At 35.6% G+C, this 24,800-nt stretch overlaps 1 protein-coding gene across 6 annotated transcripts in view; it reads right to left on the bottom strand.

Moving 5' to 3' along the window:
* Positions 1-24,800, bottom strand: part of LOC126417188 (ral GTPase-activating protein subunit beta) — a 395,509-nt gene that overhangs the window by 92,683 nt on the left and 278,026 nt on the right. For all 6 annotated transcript variants that reach the window (XM_050085090.1, XM_050085092.1, XM_050085093.1 and 3 more), the window contains one exon: positions 15,555-15,750. In XM_050085090.1, the coding sequence (XP_049941047.1) occupies positions 15,555-15,750 (196 nt within the window). The remainder of the gene's footprint in view (positions 1-15,554; positions 15,751-24,800) is intronic.

Genomic DNA, 24,800 nt, shown 5'->3' with positions numbered 1-24,800 from the left:
GGTGGTGGACAGTGGTACTACAAGGGGGGAGCAGGTTGGAGAGTTTTTTGAGATGGCGTTGTTCATGGTGCTCTAGTTCCTGGAGGGCAAGAGTTTCAATGTGTGTTATTGATTCCAGGAATTTGGGATTGCATCAAAAGAGAATTTTGTGGATGGAGAGAAGATATTGCAAGGAGATTTGAGCTTGGTTGATATAGTTTTGCACGACTATGTTGGTGAGGGCTAAGGATTGATGAAATCTGAACAGATGGAGTTCATTGTGGAAAGAGATGTTGCAGCTGGAGATGATAATTTGATGGTACCGCCATTGTGGGGGGGGGATTCCATGAGCTAAGCAACACCACAAGAATAGTATGTGGAACTGGGTTCTGAGTAGGGATAAGGAAACTTTTTTGTATTTATGCAGATGGCAGCAGGGGCAAGGAACCATGGTGGTGGAAAAAATGCAAAAAATTATGTAAGTAACATAAAATTATATCTGGAAAATTTTGCTAAATACACCCAAATATATGGGAAAAACAAGAGAAGGATGAAATGGATGGAAAAGGTTGAAACAAGATGAAATCTGAGGAGGCCAATGATAGCGAGGGGTGAAACCTCACTATAATTGGTGCAAGCAACAATGAGATCAAAGTATATATATATATATATAAAAAAAACAAAGATGAGGTGACTTACCGAACAAAAGCGCTGGCAGGTCGATAGACACACAAACAAACACAAACATACACACAAAATTCAAGCTTTCGCAACAAACTGTTGCCTCATCAGGAAAGAGGGAAGGAGAGGGGAAGACGAAAGGAAGTGGGTTTTAAGGGAGAGGGTAAGGAGTCATTCCAATCCCGGGAGCGGAAAGACTTACCTTAGGGGGAAAAAAGGACAGGTATACACTCGCACACACGCACATATCCATCCACACATACAGACACAAGCAGACATATTTAAAGACTTAAATATGTCTGCTTGTGTCTGTATGTGTGGATGGATATGTGCGTGTGTGCGAGTGTATACCTGTCCTTTTTTCCCCCTAAGGTAAGTCTTTCCGCTCCCGGGATTGGAATGACTCCTTACCCTCTCCCTTAAAACCCACTTCCTTTCGTCTTCCCCTCTCCTTCCCTCTTTCCTGATGAGGCAACAGTTTGTTGCGAAAGCTTGAATTTTGTGTGTATGTTTGTGTGTCTATCGACCTACCAGCGCTTTTGTTCGGTAAGTCACCTCATCTTTGTTTTTTTATATATAATTTTTCCCACGTGGAATGTTTCCTTCCATTATATTGATATATATATGTATATATATCTAAAATAACCATATATATATATATATATATATATATATATATATATATATATATATATATATATATATATATATATATATATATATATATATATATATATATATATATATAAAAAAAAAACAAAGATGAGGTGACTTACCGAACGAAAGCGCTGGCAGGTCGAAAGACACACAAACAAACACAAACATACACACAAAATTCAAGCTTTCGCAACAAACTGTTGCCTCATCAGGAAAGAGGGAAGGAGAGGGAAAGACGAAAGGATGTGGGTTTTAAGGGAGAGGGTAAGGAGTCATTCCAATCTCGGGAGCGGAAAGACTTACCTTAGGGGGGAAAAGGACAGGTATACACTCGCGCACACACACACACATATCCATCCGCACATACACAGACACAAGCAGACATTTCTTGCTTGCTATATCCTCACCCACAATTACTTCTCCTTTGAAGGCATTACCAACAAACAAATCCAGGATATGGCTATTGGACACACACATGGCACTATCTATGCCAACCTATTCATGGGACATCTAGAGCAGTCCTTCCTAAACACCCAGAATCCTAAACCCCTCAACTAGTTCAGATTCAATGATGACATCTTTGCGACCTGGATTGAGAGTGATGATACCCTATCCACATTCCTCCAGAACCTCAACAGATTCTTTCCCGTTTGTTTCACCTGGAAATGCTTCATTATGAAAGCATTTTCAAAACTAAATCCATCAACATTTGTATTTGGCTTCTTGGTTAGAAATAAAATATAATAAATAAAAATAAAATATAACGTGTTTCAGTCTTTTTGAAAATTCAAACCCTAAAGGGGCGAAATAGGGCGAAAATTTGTATTTGAATTCTTTGATAGTAATTAAAGTATGTTCTTCAGTATTTTTCAAAATTCACCCACTAAGGACAATAATAGTGGGTGACATCTTTTTTGTAAAATAAATCATTACTGAAACACCCAATAAAACATTTTTACAGCTACATCTACGAAAGTTGATACTTGATTTCTCGGTCAGAAATTAAAAAATACGTGTTTCAGTGTTTTTAAAAATTCAACCCCAAAGGAGGTGAAATAGGGGATGAATACTTTTATGAAAATATTCTGTTATATTATGTATTATATTATTTATTTATATTTTATATTTTAATGCTAAATCTATGAAAATTTGTATTTGACTTCTAAATAAATACATGTTGGGGCATTGAAGTTTCTATGGAAATATCACCACAAGAACTTAAAAGGCAGGATTAACAAAGATCTCCAACTCTAGCTGTCAGAATTAGGTAAATTCAGAAAAGATCACATTCTATGACCCCAATTATCATGCAAAGTTTAGCAGATGTTGCAATTTGTGGACAACATAAAAATTCAATTAAAGGAAAACAAAAAATCTGTGCAGACCATATAGTCAACATGAGTGAAGCAATGGGTGCATAGCTAGTAACAAATAGCTGATCATCAACATCAAGAAAAGTATCACAGTAGCACATGAAAGACCATGTACATTTCATAACAGCAGAAGTGCTGTCATCAACATGCACACATAAAAGAGAAAGAAAAAGAAATGTTGTTAGCTTTTGGAATAAATTCTTTGTAGAGCTAGAATACAAAAACACACACAGAAACACATTGTCCAAATGGTATAAATTGTGTGTGCCTGTGTATGACTCAATGTTTCTGCTGTTTGGTGGGTGGCCTCTATACTTCTAAATGATTTACATTCTGGGTCAATCCATACCAAGTGGTCCAGCACTGGCTGCTTGATCATCTCAAAAGAAATTTGCCGAGCGAATTCCCTCATGTTCGATGGACTCAAAAATAGTTTAAATTTTTTTTGTTGATTATCATTTAGAAATAGTGGCCATATTTGTTTCAGGCCGCGAGCATTCTTACACATTTACAAGCTTCTGCAGGTTTTTAAATTATTCAGTAATGAGTTGCCCCAGACCTTTCTGATAAGAATAATTTAGTTCAGCACACACTAGACCATAAACTGAAATCATGAGCACATGGCTGAATGTATTCCTTAATATACTTTTAATGGCTCAAAGTTATTGGTCACAAAATTTCTCAGCCTTAATATTTTTTGCTGCTACACTAGACAATACAGTTTCTTTTAATAGAGTATCAGTGGTAAGAAGCTTACACTTACAGAAAACAAATACTCTACTAAAAAAAAAAAAAAGAAGATAAAAATCTAAAAATTACACACTTAAAGACCTTTACGATACCAAACCTCAGAATAAATTTCAACTTTGAGATTCAGTGGGAAGTTATGTAAAAATTGCTAATATGAGTCAAAAATACGTTTCTTAAAATCTGTATTATCTGGACTGATGGATGAAATGTATGAGTTACATAATTTAAACATATATGATCATTTTTTTAAAATAAGCCAACTAATTACATTATCTTGTTCTCATCTCATTTGTTTTAACTACATTGTTCACCGAACAACTGAAAAGTTTCTTTACTCAGTTTGGGCATTAGCTTAAAAGTTTGCCCAGTCGCAGTTGTAATTTCCAGGGGACACAGCTTCTTCAGTACATTTTTAACAAGCATCCAGACTTGATCCTTTTCAACTTTTTTAAATGAGGTCCTTGGTCCAGGTGGATGGTAAAATGTAATACACACAGCTTGATTTTGACTATCAATATTATCAACTTTGACAATCCATCATTGTTTACTATAAACACAAGCTACTATGTCCTTATTTTGAAGTGCCAGTGGGAAAAATTTTCCACACTGATAACGTTCACTATCAGGAAATGGTGATGTGAACTTACACATGAACAAGTTGTGTGACTGAAACATAAAACAATGAAAAGAGCAGGTGCTTTGAATCTTCTGACAACTTTAAATTTTGGTGATATAAGTGAACGCAAACATTATAGGTGCCCTGCAACAATACACCAGTTTGATCTCAACTCACAAAATTTCGAGCTTCCAATTTTAATGTCAGGATTTTCTTTTTTGAATGCAGTGAATGTTAGAAGCAATTTCTATCACAGAAACACAATCTTTTTTGCCAGGCATCAAATGGCTGTTATTGTCATCTGCGTAAAACCTAATAATCTTTTCAATCATGTTTGCATCTATGAAATTAGATGCAGTTTTCTTTTGTAATGCAGGTAAAATTCCCTGCTCTTTTACTAACATCCTTGTTAATTTAATCAAATGTTCTGATGCATTAAATTAGTCACAAACGTTTGCTTGACTCCAAGAATTTGGTAATAAACTGATAATCTTAACTTTAGCCTCTTTGTTTGAAACATGACATATTTTTTTAGCTTTTCTATCAATCATCATTTTCAGTCAGATAATTTTTAGTACTTTCATCTGTTTAGTGTAACTTTTCTTTTGAGATGAAACTTCCAAATTCTTTTTGACAGTAGTTGTCACTTTCTCAATTTTTGCATTCAATGCAAATGGTCTTTTTCCTTCAATTAATTTTCTAATTTTACTAACAGGGGGTACACCAATGACTTCAAAGCTAAATCCACTTGTTTTAATAGGTTCTGATGAGTCACATAATTCTTTATCTGAACTATCACTATCCCTTTCTTTGTTGATAGCAAATGTCTTAGAATAACACTTTGGACACAATGACTTTCCTGGCATTATACTGATAAAAGAGCTTTTATTTTTAGAATAATGACTAAACATTATTTCTCTCAGACCTTTTGTTATAGGCTTCTTATGTTTCTTACAAGGATCGAAGCAAGACTGGCCAAAAACACGATAAAATTTCTTTGAGTATTTATTTAATTTCATAGTACTGCAAGACTCCATTGTTAAACTGCACACTCCAAGAGTTCATTATTTACTGAATGTGAATGAACATGTTGGTAGAAGGTGGAAGACAACATGCAGACTTGTACAGGCTCACCTGTGAACCTGTAGAAACTTGCAGATACTATCTGCTAGCTTGCTGAAACTTTCTGCAGAGAATCGTTTCAACAAATAACCATTCATTATGTTAATTTTATGTGTTTTTTTGAGTGTTTAAATTATATAACTGATTACTTTATTCCATTAGTCCAAATATTGTAGATATTAAGAAACTGATTTCTGACTCATATTTGTAATTTTTTTTAACTTCTCACTGAATCTCAAAGTTGAAATTTATACTTAGGTTTAATATCATAAAGATATGAAGTGTGTAGTTTTATGATTTTTATCTGGTCCTCTAGCAAAGATATTGTATGCCCAAGAATAAAAAACTTCAAAAATCCATTTTAAAAATAGTGTATTTGTTTTAACTGTACGCTTCTTATCATTGATACTCTATTAAAAGTAACTATATTTTGTAGTGTAGCAGTATAAAAAATACTATGGCTGAGAAACTACTACTCCTTTGGAAAAATACTGTTCAAATACTGAGGGCTTTTTTTTAAATTTGTGACCAATAACTTTGAGCCATTAAAAGTATATTAAGGAATACATGCAGCTAAGTGTTCATGGTTTTCATTTATAGTAGAGTGTGTGATGAACTAAATGATTCTTATATGAAAGGTCTGGGGCAACCCATTACTGAATAATTTAAAAAACCACAGATGCTTGTGAATGCCAAAATCCCCTTGCGGCATGAAACAAAAATGGCCGCTGTTTCTAAATGCTAAACAATAAAACATTTTTTAAAAATGTTTTGAAGTCCCCAAACATTAGGGAATTAACCCAAAAAACATCAAATTTTTCTACGATGGTTGAGCAACCAACTATTCTTTTCATGGACCACTTTGTATGGAATGATTCTTCTACAAGAACTTTCCTACTACACATACATTTCATGGAAGAGAATGATGAAGCTGGCGTGCATTATAATTATTTGTTGAATTAGTGTGCTCAACAGTCTGATTAACAGCATACTTGCAAAAGAGATTAAAATGTTTAAAACAAAAAATGCATAAGATACAAGCTCAGTCAGAATCTTATCCGGACACTCCTGTTTTTCCACAAAGTCTCTCAAAGATGCAAACTTGGTATTTGTCCAACATTTAAAAGTAAACAGATTAACAACAAAAGCAATACAAGATATGTGTCTTCAGCAAATTGAATTTCAAGTATGTTGTTGTTGTGGTCTTCAGTCCAGAAACTGGTTTGATGCAGCTTATAACGATACAGCCTTCCCCAAAATTCATATGAAATGTCCGATACCACTTTTTTTATATGCATCCGGATAGTTATCGGACATTTCAGTGCTTCCTAAGGCCTTGTATGTGTGTCTTTATTTATATCATTCTGTCCTATTTGATAAAAAAATTGATATTCATTGCGAAGGTGTGTGGAATGTTCTGGAAGGATGTGCGTTGTCGTAATTATCGGTGGATTGTTGTCATTGATAAATTATGTACATATACTAAATTAAGTAACTAATCAAGAAAGTGAAGTAATAAGTCCTTAGCAATAGATAACTAGAGACTGTAGAGATGTTAGCATGAAAAATCAATGGTTCTAATTAACAAAATGGTAAGCTAAAAATCCAGTAACAGAAGGTCTCACTATCTTGAGAAACAGCTTAAAAGTTATTACCAAGTGATGTATTTTCATTTGTTATTTATTTTTATGTCTTCCTCTGTAACTAATATTCTCTGTAATTACATTTCTAATTAACTCTCCAATTGTTTATGTCTCACAGCTTTCCTATTTCCAGAATATGAGGCCTTATTTGTGCATTTTATGTATGTAATCGGATAAAGCATGAGCTCCGTACTACCACTGAATATTAGTAACCAAATCCAAACTGTAATTAATTACATAACTAAAATAATCTGAGAGACATTATTGTAATTAAAGTTCAGAATGATTTTCTTATGGAAAATTAAAGATATTACTATAAAAGATTGCCACTGAATATCGTATTTTATACCTTATTCAGCTGTTTCTTTACGTTTTGTAAATTTTAATTGTAACATCAAAATTGGACAAAATTAACAATGCTTTATTTTGGAAGTTATTGTTAAATTCTATATAAAGTAATGCTGTGAACAAGTCAGTTTTGAAGTTACGTTTGGAAGTCAAAGAGATCAGTGAAGTCTGTGTGTATTTTGTTTACATGACGAATGTGCAGTTCGGATGTCAATTAATGTGAATAAATTTTGTGAAGCATTGATCAATGGACCAGGCATAAGATACTTAAGTAACATTCAACATGAATCGTTACAAATGGTGGAGTTGAGCTGTGATCAATGTTTGATAATGCGGAAATCTGTTTAACAAGTGACTGTTTCAGGTGAACTTAAGATGAGTGCCAAACATAAATTGTCTAGAAAAATTTTGTGTTATGGATGCACAGCATGAACGGATGTTGCCGCAAGGAAAGAGTTGGTGTGGATAGAAACGACCAAATTCTCGGACAACACCGTCAACCATCTGATGAGTAACACTTTATCTTTTTATTTAAATGGTTTTATGACGGTGACAAAAATTTGTGTGGGAAGTTTTTATATTTTGTGATTTACCATGGCTGATAACGACAAGGTAAAAATGAGTGAGAAAAAACTCATAAGCAGTGAACCTATGGAAAATGCTTCAGAGCTAGGGGCAAGTATCAGTGAACTATCGCCCAGTAGAAATCAAAGTGTAGAGCGAACTTTTGTTGGAGAGGGTTCCAGTGAAAATATTGCCAAGAGTACTCCAACTGCTCAGGGAAGAGTAGGCGGAGATGATTTGTCAATATTATTAATGCAGGGTATGAAAGAAGCTAAGTAACAGATAGGACAGATGAGGCAAGAAGCGAAGCAAGAGATGGGACAGATTACGCAAGAAGCGAAGGAACAGATGGGACAGATTAAGGATATTGGTCAACAGGGTCTACAGTTAAGTCAGCAATTCAGTGAACAAATGGCAGAATTTAAAGAATACTGTTACTGAAAATACTAATCAGATTAGTGAAATCCAGGAGGGTTTGGCAGTACTAAGAATTACTGTTGAGACAGGACAGGATGAACTCAATACTCGTGTAGGAGCAGTAGAAGGAAGGTTAGAGATATTAGAAGCTAATTTCACACAAGAGTTGTCCAAAAATGAGGAGAAGTAGAAAATTCTAAACTTAAAGTAGAGGTTGTTCAGACTAGAAGACTGTTAGAAGAGAAAGTAGAAGCTTACAAAAGGAACTCTGAGCTAAAGCTTACAGACATTTCCAATCAAAGAAGTAATGTAAAACTAAAGTATGATGAAAAAATTGATTTGTGTAAAAGTAAAGTAGTAGATTTAAGTAAGAATGTTGTAGAACTACAAGAGGGTGTAGCTCAAAGAAATTTTGTTAGCAATATTAATTGTGTATGGGGTGGCATACCTTTAATATGCTTTCCAGGAGATGGTAAGTTGCATCTTGTTGATTTTTTACAGCATTGTCAAGATAATTTTAGTAATGGCATGACAGACAATGTTAAAATTAAATTTGTCAAGAGATTTTTGGATGGAGAAGCAGTCTCATGGGCCAATCAGAATGTTAATTGAACCATGTAATATGATGAATTTGAAAGAAAGTTCTTAAATAAGTTTTGGTCAGAATCTGAGCAAGCTAGGATTGAGAGCGAGTTTTTGAATGGTCGAATGTACAGGGAAGGTGATGGTAGCTTGAAGCGTTTTTGTGAAAACCATTTGAGGAAATTAGTACACTTAGACAAACCTTTTGACGAACTAACACAAATAGATGCCTTAAAAAAGGAGATTACTGAAAAGAGTACAGTGGGAGTTGATTTATGAACCAGACGACTCTGTAGATCAGTTCTTGAGAGATGTAGATAAGTTGGATAGAGCCTCTGAGAGAAATGAGAGGTTAAGTAATGGCAGATTTGGCAATCAACCATTGGGGAGGTGGGGGTGGGGGGTGGGGGTGGAATCAGAACAGGAGTGACAATGAAAATCAAAATAATAATAACAATAATAGTGGTTACAGCAGAAGTGATAATAGATGCATCAACCATAGAAATGGGAATGGAAACAGAATATGACAACAGGGAGAGACTTTGGGAGAATAATAACAGACAATTGGATAATCCTCAATCAAGACCAGGCAATTTAAACTGATGGACGCCTCATTGGAAGCCTGTCAGTTTGGGGCGAGAAATAAGTACTGAAATCAGGCTAAACATCACCGGCCTAGAGACATCGAAAATAATTACAGACAACAGAATAATCGAAGATATTGGAGTGGAAATGACAGAACTAATGTAAGAAGAGCACATCAGATCATCAAATTACAGTTTGACAGTAAATACTGGAAAAGTATGAATGAAAATTGAAGATGGAAGTAATAGCATCTGTAAGAATGTTGAAGAGGTTCCATTAGAGGAGGAAACTATCTCAAGTCTATATAATCAGTGTGGCAAAGAAGTTTGCGAAGAAAATGTTGGTTCTGATAATAATCCTGATGAGTCTGGATTAGGTAAATTAATGGAGGAAGAATCTATCATTGTTAAGCACTTAAGTGACGATACTTGTATTGGTGTACTTGTCAACAATTCTGATGATCGTTGTAAAGATGTTGTAGAAGTGCCTAGTATTGGAGATGATAGCATGTGTGACGATGCCGATAGTGAAAGTGATAGTAGTAATGATGAATGGGAGGAAGAATTAGACAGCATGGTGTATATGGAAGCTAAACAAGATTTAATTAATGGTGAAGAAGATGATGTCAGTAGTATTTGTGAAGAATATGAGAACCAGATTGTACCAATGGAAACTGGGAAGGTATCATCAGATAAGGAACATGTGGAGAGAGATTATGATTTAGATGCGATTTACAGTGACAGTGACAGAGTAGAAAGGGTCATCAAGATTATTTGTGAAGAACTGCATTCCAACTGGAATAGTAGAACCAATCATCAGGCTTACAGTGAGATCAGTTCTGGGAAAAGTAGACAGTGTGTGACATCCAGCAGTCATCTGATGTAGCTCTAAGCAAAATTCAGACAAGTAAGAGAAATTGTGCAGAAAAAAATGGTATAAATGACTTGGACTTTAGAGAGATTGAGGATGATTTGTTGCATAAAGATGAGGAAAGCAGGAAGGAAAAAGTTTTGGGTAGCCCATATATATATATAAAAGTTGCAAATTATGAAGGAGTCTGCCTCTTAGACACAGGTAGTTATCTGTGCCATTTCTGAAAAATTTAGAGACAAGGTAAGACATAGTGCTGACTTTGAAGAATATCCTGTTATTTGAATCAAAATTAAAGGAGCAACTGGTAGGCACAGCAAACTTGAAAACAGGCAAGCCTTAATATCTTTCACCATTAATGATGTACAGTATAATCAAGGATGTTTCGTAGTATCTGACCTCAATCAATATATTTTGTTCGGAATGAATTGGATACAAGGAGTAAATGCGGATTTTGACTGGAATAACAAAAGATTGAGGCTTATCAACCAAAAGACAGATGTAATGCATGTGACTGAACTAATCATCCAAATTTGCCTAGAGAACAATTTTCAAATTAGAAGACTGATTTGTACAAATGAAAAGATTGATGTTAAGGAGGAAGATAATGAAGAAGAATGCAATGAAGACAAGTATGCGGAATTAGTGGCCACCAAACTAAAAGAAGCTGGAAATCTAGATGAAAAACAGACAGATCAACTAGGTAGTTTGTTGTGGGAATACAAAGCTGTGTCTAGTGAGAAACCTGAAAAAGTGCATGTAGACTTAATGTAAAACCTCACAAACCATTTTTTATCAAACCATATGGAGTAAGTGTCAAACACCATGAAAAATTAAGATGATGTAAAAGCCTTTAGCAGGACACATGTTTGTGTCAAGTGTGCGGAGAGCACTAGGTCTCCGAGCTATGCAATACTCTATGTAGCATTCTATGTACGTAACATTCTATTTTTCTTCTTTTTATTTTCGGATGCTACATCTTTTCCTCATCTATAATCCTGCAATGAAGTTATCTCTTACTGAAAATACTATCCATTCTCTGTAGTATAAGTTTTCTGTATGTAATATGACTATTGAGTGACATTATTTGAGGAATAATTTGAAAATGTAAGCTGTGTACTAAATTTGACTTTCCTACAATAGTGATTGACAATTACTGCAGTTACGCTCTGTAGAGCATATATTTGATTTGTGGGTGCTTCCTTGAGAATTACAGGCATGGTCATAATTTTATGAATTTGCTAGTGAGATGAACAAATGGACAATGGTAAAGATTTACTAAATGGACAAGTTGCACTGTGACAAAATACATTTGGTGAAAAGTTTGTTATTACAAGATGGTGTGATGATGAGGAGTCTGTGAGTTTGTTTGATATGATAAAGAGTTAAATGAGATCTGGAGGGTCAAATATAATGTATAGTGCAATATACTGAAATATTAATCAAAAAGAAAGGATACATATCAAATTCATTTTTGGTTCATTGACTTTAATCTGTATATAGCTAAATCTTTACAGTTTAGAGATGCTTAATTTTGTGTGATTTTGTTTGTAAATATGCTGATAATATAGGGTAGTATGTGAATGCTTTTGATATATTTATACCTAATGTGACCTTAATTGTAACCTACACGACTACCTTGAGTAATGGGTTCATCCCCGTTCCTACGTAAAGAACTGTATCCTAGATCCTTACCTGACCTGGAAGTGAAAATTAAAAAAACTGTGAAACTAATAGTGGACTGTGCTATTGCAGCATAGAGACTGCCAGAAAAAGAGAGGTTGCAGAAACAAGATGGACTGTGCAAAAGGGCTGATGATTGTGGGCTGCCATTTCCTTAAGGTGTGCAACGTGAACCAGTGACTTGAGTGACAGCTAAGAAAGGAAAACTTTTTTGGTTTTTTTGATTGGGCATATGTATTTAGTAGACATTTATACAAGTAATACTTGTAAGAGTGGCTTGGGGCGGGGGGTCTAATGATGCAGCCTTCCCCGTAATTCATATGAAATGTCTGATATCACCTTTTTTATATGCATCCAGATAGTTATCGGACAACTCAGTGTTTCCTAAGGCCTTGTATGTGTGTCTTTATTTATATCATTCTGTCCTATTTGATAAATAAATTTATATTCATTGCAAAGGTGTGTGGAATGATCTGGAAGGATGTGCGTTGTCATAATTATCGGTGGATTGTTGTCATTGATAAATTATGTACATATACTAAATTAAGTAACTAATCAAGAAGTGAAGTAATAAGTCCTTAGCAACAAATAACTAGAGACTGTAGAGATATTAGCATGAAAAATCAATGGTTCTAATTAACAAAAGGGTGATCTAAAAATCCAGTAACAGAAGGTCTCACTATCTTGAGAAACAGCTTAAAAGTTATTACCAAGTGTTGTATTTTCATTTGTTATTTATTTTTATGTCTTCCTCTGTAATTCATATTCTTTGTAATTACATTTCTAATTAACTCTCCAATTGTTTACTTCTCACAGTTTTCCTATTTCCGGAATTTGAGGCCTTATTTGTGCATTTTATGTATGTAATCGAATAAATCAGGAGCTCTGTACTACCACTGAATATTAGTAACCAAATCAAACTGTAATTAATTACGTAACTAAAATAATACGAGAGACATTATTGTAATTAAAGTTCAGAAGGATTTTCTTATGGAAAATTAAAGATATTACTATAAAAGATTGTCAGTGAATATCGTATTTTATACCTTATTCGGCTATAACATCAGTTTCATTATGTTTTGTAAATTTTAATTGTAACATCAAAATTGTACAAAATTAAAAATGCTTTACTTTGGAAGTTATTGTTAAAATTCTATATAAAGCGATGCTGTGAGCAAGTCAGTTTTGAAGTTACATTTGGAAGTCAAAGAGATCAGTGTAGTCTGTCCATGTTTTTTTTACATGACGTGTGTGCAGTTCAGATGCCAATTAATGTGAATAAATTTTGTGAAGCATGAAAATTTCGCATTCATTCATCAATGGACCAGGCAGAAGAAACTTAAGTTAGGTAACATTCAACATGAATCGTTACAAGCTCTCCATGCTACTCTATCCTGTGCAAGCTTCTTCATCTCCCAGTACCTACTGCAACCTACATCCTTCTGAATCTGCTTGGTGTATTCATCTCTTGGTCTCCCTCTAAGATTTCTACGCTGCACGCTGCCCTCCAATACTAAAGTGGAGATCCCCTGATGCCTCAGAACATGTCCTACCAACCGATCCCTTCTTCTAGTCATGTTGTGCCACAAATTTCTCTTCTCCCTAATTCTATCAGTAACTCCTCATTAGATATGTGATCTACCCATCTAATCTTCAGCATTCTTCTGTAGCACCACATTTTGGAAGCTTCTATTCTCTTCTTGTCCAAACTTTTTATCGTCCATGTTTCACTTCCATACATGGCTACACTCCATACAAATACTTTCAGAAACGATTTACTGATGCTTAAATCTGTACTCGATGTTAACAAATTTCTTTTCTTCAGAAACGATTCCCTTGCCATTGCCAGTCTACATTTTATATCCTCTCTACTTTGACCACCATGAGTTATTTTGCTCCCCAAATAGCAAAACTCATCTATTACTTTAAGTGTCTCATTTCCTAATCTAATTCCCTCAGCATCACCTGATTTAATCAGACTACATTCCATTACCCTTGTTTTGCTTTTGTTGATGTTCATCTTATATCCTCCTTTCAAGACACTGTCCATTTCGTTCAACTGCTCTTCCAGGTCCTTTGTTGTCTCTGACAGAATTAAAATGTCATAGGCAAACATCAAAGTTTTTATTTCTTCTCCATGGATTTTAATTCCTACTCCGAATTTTTCTTTTATTTCCTTTACTGCTTGCTCAATATACAGATTGAGTAACATCAGGGATAGGCTACAACCCTGTCTCACTCCCTTCCCAACCACTGCTTCCCTTTCATGCCCCTGGACTCTTATAACTGCCATCTGGTTTCTATATAAATTGTAGAAAGCCTTTTGCTCCCTGTATTTTACCCCTGCCACCTTCAGAATTTGAAAGAGAGTATTCCTGTCAACATTGTCAAAAGCTTTCTGTAAGTCTACAAATGCTAAAAGTGTAGGTTTGCCTTTCCTTAATCTACCTTCTAATATAAGTCGTGAAGTTGGTATTGCCACACATGTTCCAACATTTCTACGGAATCCATACTGATCTTCGCCAAGGTCAGCTTCTACCAGTTTTTCCATTCGCCTGTAAAGAATTCCTGTTAGTATTTTGCAGCCGTGACTTATTAAACTGATGGTTCGGTAATTTTCACATGTCAACACCTGCTTTCTTTGGGGTTGAAATTATTATATTCTTCTTTGAGTTTGAGGGTATTTCGCCTGCCTCATACATCATTTCAATCATATGCACAAAAAGAAAAACTAACATCAATTGCATTTGGCTGTCTTTAGCTGCTTCCTCATAGTAGTCTAATGAGGTTCCTTTCCTCAATGTATTACTGGATAACACATATTTAAATTTTATTCTGCAGAAACACTTTTTATTCAGTTGTATTTTTTTTTTCTATTACATTATTTTAACTTTTTCATTGATTTCAATTCGACATAGTCTCAGGTCATGGTAAGAGTCACAACAAAATTCACAAAAAACTGATAAGAAAATCTGAAAATCTAAAAGAAAGTCTTTAAGAATTAAAAAAAGAAACATAAAATATAATGCTTAAATAAGTGTTATCAAAGTTCATTTTCTTCGCCTAGTGTTCACTAAGTGTGGCAGTTTCTTTTGAATGAGCCTGTATTATTAATGACAAACCCCATGAGGTGTTCTAAACTATCGAGTAGTTAAAAGATGCCTAATTTAGAGCATTTATCAGTAAGGTAAAAGCTTAGCGACATGTCTTATTAAAACATGATAAAGTTAATTTTAAATCTGGATACTCTTTTACAATTGTCTAGATACAAATATTCTGGTCTGAGATGCTGGAGCCGACTACCATGTGTGCATGAGTTGTGTTTGCTTGTGTGAATGAATGGTGTATGCGTCTCTGTCTTTTTCTGACAAAGGCTGTGGCTGAAAGCTTATGTATAAGTGTCTCTTAATTGTGTATGTCTGCAATTTAACATGTCATCTTTATGGTATGTGGCAATATATCCATTCCTACATTGTTGATACTCTAACGTGGAGTTTCCACTGTTTGATTTAAGCTTAAACCTATACTACTTATGACAAGACTGTAACATACATCTTTTTAAATCTCGAATGTTTAGGATGAGTCAATTTGTACTAATGCTTGCAAGAGGGAAGCATACTTGAGCTTAATACCTTATGCTTAATAATCATGACTGATTTCTGTGAGCTATTTATTGGAACTCACCTTGATCATTTCCAAGTGGTTCTTCTAAAAGTGCCAGCACAGTTGAGTTTTCAATAACAAAATAACGGAAATGCTCAATAGCAGCCTCCTGTGACAGCTCTCCACCTGGCCAAGAGTTGCAATGTTTCACAAGTGAAACCTCATCCAAAAGAGAAGAGAGAGATTCAGGTCCGCATGGCGATGGGAAGTACCCCACCTGAAACATCCCATTAGACTTAGTTTCAATATTTATTTGCATATTTGTATATTTTTTCAGTAATAACAGAACTAATAATGTAAGCAAATAAATAAAAATGTGAAAGGATAATCATTGTAGTAAACTTGAGAAACACAGTATAATCTGATAACTGACTTGCTTAAATTTCTGTCATGGGGATGCATGACTGTAATTAATATTACTGCACATAAATTTCTAAATATGATATTTATTTCAGTTCATCTACATACATGCTCCATGTTGTGAAATTTGAACCTCTAGAATTAGACAGAATTTGAGAATACTATAAGGTAGATATGTGGTTGATCAGTTAAAATAGGATTTTTCATTTGGGAGGAATAGCATTATTCTCAATTATCTACATCTCTCCCACAAAGGCAGTGCCATATTTGATTTAACATCTGAAATAATCTGAATCTGTTAGTTAGGTGCTGAAAAAAATGCAAATCAAGATTGAAAAGAAGTTCATCTAAAGACTGATGAGTATAGAATAGATCAGATGAGTGTCTGAGTGTGTAAGCTGGAGATCAATTATGCCACCTCCCCCCCCCCCCCACCTCGATGATTTATTAGTTTTATGATTGAATTATATAGAGGGTACAGTTGTATTATTTACTACAGACAAACTCCAAACACTTAGCTCTGGCAGGATCATGTAAAAGAATCATGGCTCAAGCTCAGATAACAGTTGACTGATATAATCAAACCTAACACATAACATGAAATCTCCAATACTGGTGAGTATTGATCACTTCATCTGCAAATAAAATAGAAACTTTGTAAAAAAATCAATCTTTATAGCAAGTGAAAAACCATTTCATTGAGCACAAATTTAACATTTGTGTATTTAAATTAACATAAACATAAATATGGCAATTTTTATAAGTAGTTTGCATATATGTTTACAAAAACTTTTGAAATAATGTTTACTCAAACTTTTGTAATATGTCAGACTGTTTGACCATTCTGCTGAGCATCAGTATAAATGATTGAAAGCTTTGCACTACATGTATATTATCTCTATTCTTATTGCTTGCAATTGGTGGGAAGTGTTGTAAGAGGCAGTCACATTCTAGTTGTTTTAGAAAGCAGCCATGAAAGAGAGTCTTGTGGAACTTTTTGTGAGAAGTCAGACATGCTTTGTGCAAATGTGACAGCCTCTTAGAACTTTACTGTCTCATGCAAGCAGATGAAATAATATTAATGTGGAAGCTGTATTATCATTGTGACCAGTCATCTGAGTTATTAAGAATATGGAAGATTAAATGAGTTAACTGGTTTTATTTGGTAGTTAGTGAACAACATTGAAATTTACAATCTGGAAATAGTATAATTTCTTCATACAAGCGAGACCTGCAAACACTGTCACATCCCTCACAAGAGACAATGAAGACAACAGCAAAGGAATCACTAAGTATAATTATTTTAATAGTTTAACACTGTGTGCACATCTTTTCAATTTTGTCTATAAATGATGAATATATGTGTAGTGAATGAGACATTGTACACACTTTATTGAAAGAGGTGTGTTACACTTTGCACTGAATAGTTAGGTACACAGCAGACCAATTCAAGATGGGCAGGGCTCTCTATGGCATACAGTCTCAGTAAGGAATTCTAAAAACACAGGAAATACAGCTCAACAGGTGTAGAACACATCATACAGCTATAGACAGAGAAGTACAGAATGAAATTTGTTTGGCTTTTAAGAGAGTAATATGTGAATATATTTATCAAGGGCAAGTCAATAAGCATCTGCAAATTTGTTCTAATTGTCTTTAGGCTGGCTCTACGGCTTTTTAAGTGCACCAGCTGCTAGATGGAACTTTTGTCTTAGCCTGTGGTAAATTGTAGTGTTATCACATCAGTCTGATTTACATTGCTGCAACGTGAAGATGCTCATACCCCTCTTTGTTTGCACCACAGAGGAAAAGCCTTCTGTAATCCAATTTCTGTGGTCTGAAGATGTAGCAGGACCAACAATTCATAGAGAACTTTCAGCACAATATGGGGCAATGTTTTGTTCCAACTAAACGTTTACCACTGGATTTAATAGTTCAAAAGTTGCGAAACAAGAGTAAAGTATGAAGAAAGAGTGGAGTCATAGCTACAGGAACAACTGATGCCTATATCAAAAAAGTTCATGCCTTGGTTCTGAATAACAAGTGAGTGATTTGATAATGTGGCAATCAATATGCAAATTCAGTCATGGTTCTGCATATGAAATCATAAAGAACAGGCTCAATTTTCACAAAGTTTGTATGACATGGATTTGAAAATGACTTGATGAAGAGCACATGCGTAACCGTATGAAAACTTGTCAGCACCTACTCAGCCATTACACTAACGATGGTGAAATGTTTTTCAAATGAATCATTATTGAAGATGAAACTCAGATTCATCACTTTGAAGCAGAGAGCAAATGCCAGAGCATGGAAAGGAAGCACCCCGAATCTCCATTCAAAAAGAAATTAAAGAGTCTAACTTTTGCAGGAAAAATGATGCTCATAGTTTTTTGGGACTCATGAGGGTCAATCCTGGAACATTACCTGGAAAAGGGATCAACAGCAAACAGTGAATGTCACAGTGACATGCTGCTAAACAAGTTGCAGCCTGCAATTTGCAATAAACACAGAGGTTGATTGTCGAAAGGTGTTCTTTCATTGTATGACAATGTGTGTCCATATAGCATCACCCACACTATTCCAACTCTTCAGAGACAGTGTTTTGAGGTGTTGTATCATCCTGCAAACAGCCCAATATTGCTCTGTCATGTTTCCGTCTGTCTGCTCCACTTAAAGTTTGTAAAAGAGACCCCGTCGATTCAGTTCCAGTCAACTGATAAAGGAAGCGGTGCATATGTGGCCCACTGTGCAAACACAAACCTTTTTTCAGAGAGTATTGGAAAGCTTGTGCAATGGTGGATCAAATGCATTAAAAAGCAGGTTGACTAACTTGAAAAATATACAAAGCTATAAAAACTGTGTATCCTTGTAGTAATAAATTATAAAAATTTATTGCCGATACTTATTGACTTACTCTCAAATAAAAAAGACTGTTCCTTTGTTTTTACTTTTGGTGAGTTATCATGAACATGCTAACAAATGTGTCTGAAATATAGCAGAGTTGGCAAATGAAGATCCCTGAATGCGCTGTTGCCGGCTTTCAACTGAAATGCAAACAGCTGTGAAAGCAATAGTCATCTAAGTAGCTGCAACAACACTGAAATGTTACCCTATAGATGTATACAAAATCCATTTTACAATAGGTGACACATGAGTTGTTTCAGCAAATTTGCATATTTCACACAATTAGTGGCATTTGTTTATTTAGCGTATGGCTAAATAAATAAATGCCACTAATTGTGTGAAATATGCAAAAATTGCTGAAACAACTCATGTGTCACCTATTGTAAAATGGATTTTGTATACATCTATAGGGTAACATTTCAGTGTGTTGTTGCAGCTACTTAGATGACTATTGCTTTCACAGCTGTTTGCATTTCAGTTGAAAGCCGGCAACAGCGCATTCAGGGATCTTCATTTGCCAACTCTGCTATATTTCAGACACATTTGTTAGCATGTTCATGATAACTCACCAAAAGTAAAAACAAAGGAACAGTCTTTTTTTATTTAAGTGGCAATTCATATGTTTCAGGTGTATGTGTACACACACATGGCATAACTGAATTGTGTCAAATAGAGAAGTACACATTCCAGTTCATACGTGATATAACGGGTGGTAAAAGGTAGGAAGATTAGGGACTAACATGTCATCAACATCAAGTTTCTTAGAGATGGAATGTTTCAAGGATGGTGAAGGACATAGGCCATACCCTTCTAAAGGAAGCATCCCGGCTTTTGCGTGGACCGGTTTTGGGAAATCATATAAAACCTGAGTCTGTACAACTAGATATGGATTTAAACTGTCGCCCTCTGGAATGCGACTTCTGTTTGCTAATCACTGTGCCACCTTGTTCAGTGTACGAGGTGTGATTGGAAAGTTTTAAGAATGGGCTTCTAATTGTACAGTGGTGGTACTTACACGCTACTGTGATGCATCTCCCTCATAACAATACCCCCTCTGACTGAACTCACTGACTCCAACAGTGTTTCCACTTTTGGAAACATTCTTGGAAATTTTTTTCCTGAAGTGTGTAAAGGATGCTCTCCACATTTGCCTGGATGTCTTCAATTGAGTCAAATTGATTGCCTTTGAGTGAAAATTTCAGTTTAGGAAACAGGTAGAAGTCCACAGGGGCCACATCAGGGGAATATGGCGGTTGTGGATACACAGGAATTTTGAATTTGGTCAAAAATTCAATGATGGAGAAGGCACGATGGGGCAGAGCATTGTCATAGTGTAGCACCCACCTCCTGCCTTTCCACAATGCAGGCCATTTCTTCCGCACCTTTTCGCACAAACGCTCAAGGACACATTTGTAGTATTCCTGGTTAATTGTCTGTCTTCCAGGAGTAAATTCATGACGCACAATACCAGCAGAATCGAAAAAAATCACCAACATTGTCTTCACCTTCGACCATCTTTGCCATGCTTTTTTCGGTCGTGGTGAACCTAGTGTCTTTCACTGAGAAGACCGCACTTTGGTTTCAGGATCATATCCATATACCCACAATTCGTCACCTGTAATTACCCTATTTAACAAATCTGGGTCATTTTTAGTCCGATTAATCAGTTCTTGGCACACTTCAAGTCGGTATCGTCTCTGGTCACTTGACAACACTTTTGGAATGAATTTTGCAGACACTCAACACATGTTTAGATCTTCAGTTAAAATAGACTGAACTGCATAGAAAATTAAATTAAGTTCATCAGCCATCTCCCTAATTGTAAGTCTACTATCAGAGTGCACTAAGTCACGAACTTTCACAACATTTTCATTCATTTTTGAGGTGGAAAGACGGCCAGAACATGGTTCATCTTCAAATGATACACGGCCATTTTTAAATCCGTTGAACCAAACAAAAACACTTGACTGGCTCCTGCAGTTATCACCAAAAGCTGTTTTTAATAGTTTGTAAGTCTCAGAAGCTGATTTCCCAGTTTTAAAACAGAATTTCACACAAACTCGTTGTTCCGTTTTTACGTCCATTTTCACGCAGACAAAATCCGGCAACAAGCCCTAACAGACCCACACTCAACCAGCTGCCACAACAAACTGGATAAATGATATGCAGTTTCCTGTCAGAGAGTGTTCAAGGACAAGGCAGTGACTCACTCCCCACCCTCCGTGTACCTGCCTGCCAAATCAGTAAGCAGTAGCGGATCCATTCTTAAAACTTTCCAGTCACACCCTGTGGAAGGTGGTGTTAGTTGTGGAATTTCAAATGCTCTTTGACACTAAATAATCACATGCATTTTCTTTTCTCCTTCCAAGTGAATTTGTAACAGTTGTCACAAACTAACACTTTTGTTGTCAAATCAATTATTCTATGTAAAAGACATGAAACTGATCAATCTACACCTCAAGCACAATTGAAAAAGGCATCATGAGCTTCAGAAATAGAGGAGCAATGGGAAGCAAGAGTGGAAATTGTCTGAGTATGCACTGCTCAAGCCAATACATCTGAAACAGATGAGGAATGGAAAGAAAGACTGGAAAGCTCCCAAGTACACAAGTCTCCAGCCTGTTTGAAACAGTTGAGCAGTGAGAAGCTAGACTTTATACCATTTGAGTACGTGCTGCTCTAGCCAGGTGACAATGAACACAAATTTACACCTTTGTGTATTCCAATACAATGCTAATTATGATTACTCTTCATCCAAATGTGGTAATTGGAAAACTGGATAAATTATGCATGTATTGCATGCACTCAAATTTACAAATGAAACACCGGGAATGTGCTGTGCCGGTGGAAAAATGAATCACCCAGAATTACATTCACTACCTGAACCATTATCAACACTGGTATAAGGTGACACAACCCAATCAATACGTTTCTTGTCAAACATATGCAAGTACAGTTCAAGTTTCCAAAAGACATCATTCCGAGCAACAGAGCAACAAATACAACGCGCAAGAATTATATGATAACATTCAAAGTGCGAAGATAAATTTACCATCATGCACGATGATTATTGCCTTCTCCAAATGGAGATAAAAAATTTCTTCAAATTTATTTCATAGGGAAACTCTGATAAACAATTTGATCAATGCTGTCAATTCAATGCGTGCATTAAACGAGAAATTGCCACTACTTACAAACTTGATTCAATCAACACAATGAATTAATTTGATTGTTCAGAACTGACCTAGACAAATGCTGGCTAATAAATAAAAAGTTGTAGTTAGAGCAGACAAAACACCTGTCAACAAGAAAGAAATGCTGTACAATGCACCAACAATTAATGAAGTGGTAATCGTTATTGTCTATGAAGAATTTAACTCATGTGATACAGTCTTCATTACAGAAATAGTGGTATTCAATGTGTCTCTGAAACTCATTGCTCATACTATGGATTGCAATGCCTGATGGATATCATTTCAAAATCAAATTGAGAAATCTACAGACAAATAAGGAAACAAATAAGGAAGTCAGTGCCACAAATTACTATTTATATTGATGATGATTTGTCAAAATGCTGAAATGTTGTCAATTCTCTCATCAATAGAGTGCCAATATGTACAGCAAAAATTGAAACTGAATTACACTTAGATTTGGTTAAAGGAAACCAAGTTGCATTCAGAAGATTGCATACATTTAAATGAAGCACAGTTAATGGTGATAAAGTGAATGGGGAAAAATGGTCATACTAGAAGTGGCATATAGAGGGAGTCCACAAGGCATGCATGAATACACACATCTTTGGGTTGTCATGATATGACTGCATGTGTATTCAAACAAAAATTGAAATTTTTACAGGATTTCATTGTCAAGCATCAAATTTTTGGAGAGACATGGATGCATTCCACTGAATGGCAAAATACAGAATTGCCACATGCACACATTTTGATTTGGCTAATTGAACACTACATCAAACTGATCGAGTTATCTCATCAGAAATACCAGATGTCAACACTGATCCAGACTAATTTGAAGCCATCACCAAAAACATGATTCATGATCCATATAGCTTACTCCATGTGGCTCACTCAACAACAATTCAACATGCCCAACTGATGAGGAATGCACGATACACCACCAATGAGACTTACTTGCTGTGACTATCAGTGGCAATCCATTCTATAGTTGATGTGGCAGCCAAAGACTTCCAGTATAAGAAGTCACCCTCATTCTATTAACAGCCTTGTCAAAGAGGGGGGAGGACCGGACAGAGGTTCAGGCTGCTTTCTTGCCACTGAGGTGGGAAACTGCCCCTAAAGGTGGAATAATCAGCAATGATTAACGGCGTGAAGATGCAGAAGGCAATGGAAACCACTGAATTAAAGACACGTAATGTGTATCCAAAGAACATGTGGCTTGCAACTGAAATAATATTATGATGATCTCACCAATGCCAAAAGATTCTGGAATAAAGCCCATTCAGATCTCTGGGAAGGGACAGAGAAGGGGGAGGTGACTATGAGAAAAAGATTGAATAAACAATAAAAGGATAAAGTTCTACAAGCTGGGGCATGCAATGTCAGAATTTTGAACATAGTAGGAAAGCGAGAAAATCTGAAAAGGGAAATGTAAAGGTTCAATCTAGACATAGCGCAGGACAGTGGAGTGAAATGGAAAGAAGACAAGAATTTCTGGTCAGATGAGGATAGGCTAACATCAACAGCAGCAGAAAATGGTACAATGGGAATAGGATTTGTTATGAATGGGAAGGTAGGGCGGAGAGTGAGTTACAGTGAACAGTTCAGTGATAGCGTTATTCTCATCAGAATCGATCATAGTGCAGGTATATATGCCGACATCGCAAGCTGAAGATGACGAAATAGAGGAAGTATATGTGGATGATGAAAGGGTAATTCAATACACAAAGGTAAATGAAAATTTAATAGTCATGGTGGACTGGAATGCATCTGCAGGGGAAGGAGTAAAAGTAAGTGTTATGAGAGAATATGGGTGTGGTATTAGAAATAAGAGAAGAGAAAGACTAATTGAGTTCTGCAATAAATTTCAGCAAATAACAGAGAATACTCTGTTCAAAAATCACAAAAGAAGGAGATATATTTGGAAAAGCCCAGGAGATATGTGAAGGTTTCAGTTAGATTATGTCATGCTCAGGAAGATTCTGAAATCAGATACTGGACTGTACATCATACCCAGGAGCAGATATAAACTCAGGCCACAATTTAAAAGTGATGAAGAGTAGGCTGAAGTTCTGAGAGACTAGTCAGGAAAAATAAATCTGCAAAGAAGTGATATACAGAAGTGCTAAGGAATGAAGAGAGATGCTTCAAATTCTCAAAGGCTATAGACACTGTGACAAGGAATAGCTCAATAGGCAGTTCAGTTGAAGAGGAATGGACACCTCTAAAAAAGGCAATCATAGAAGCTGAAAAAGAAAACAAAGATACAAAGAAGGTAACTGCAAAGAAACTTTGGGTAACAAAAGAAACACTTCAGCAATCAATGAAAGAAGTAACTACAAAAATGTTCAGAGAAATTATGGAATACAGAAACACAAGTCACTTAAGAATGAGGAAGATAGGAAGTGTACGGAAGCTAACGCAAAATGGCTGTATGAAAAAAAGTGAAAGTCAAAACAACCTTTGGTGAAATTAAAAACATGAGTGGTGACATTAAGAGCACAATGGAAATTCCATTAAAAGCAGAGGAGAGAGCAGGTAGGTGGAACAAGTACACTGAAGGCCTATATGAAGGAGAAGACTTGCCTGATGTGACAGAAGAAGAAACAGGAGTCACTCTGGAAAAAGCATCATATACAGCATAGAGTGTGACCAGGCAAAGATTGCACAGCATCGAAGCATACTAATGTTGAGTTTGTATATGTTCTTGGGTACCATGACTGACCTCATTTGAATTCTTCTGTCAGGAGAGGTAATTTGGAGTTGAAATGGCTGCATATGTCGGGTGCAGGGTCACATATTGGTG

The sequence above is a fragment of the Schistocerca serialis genome, chromosome 8 (genome assembly GCF_023864345.2).
Source record: "Schistocerca serialis cubense isolate TAMUIC-IGC-003099 chromosome 8, iqSchSeri2.2, whole genome shotgun sequence".
Lineage (NCBI taxonomy): Eukaryota > Metazoa > Arthropoda > Insecta > Orthoptera > Acrididae > Schistocerca > Schistocerca serialis.
The sequence above is the reverse complement of the archived record's forward strand: the minus strand, read 5'-3'. Positions and strand labels throughout refer to the sequence as shown.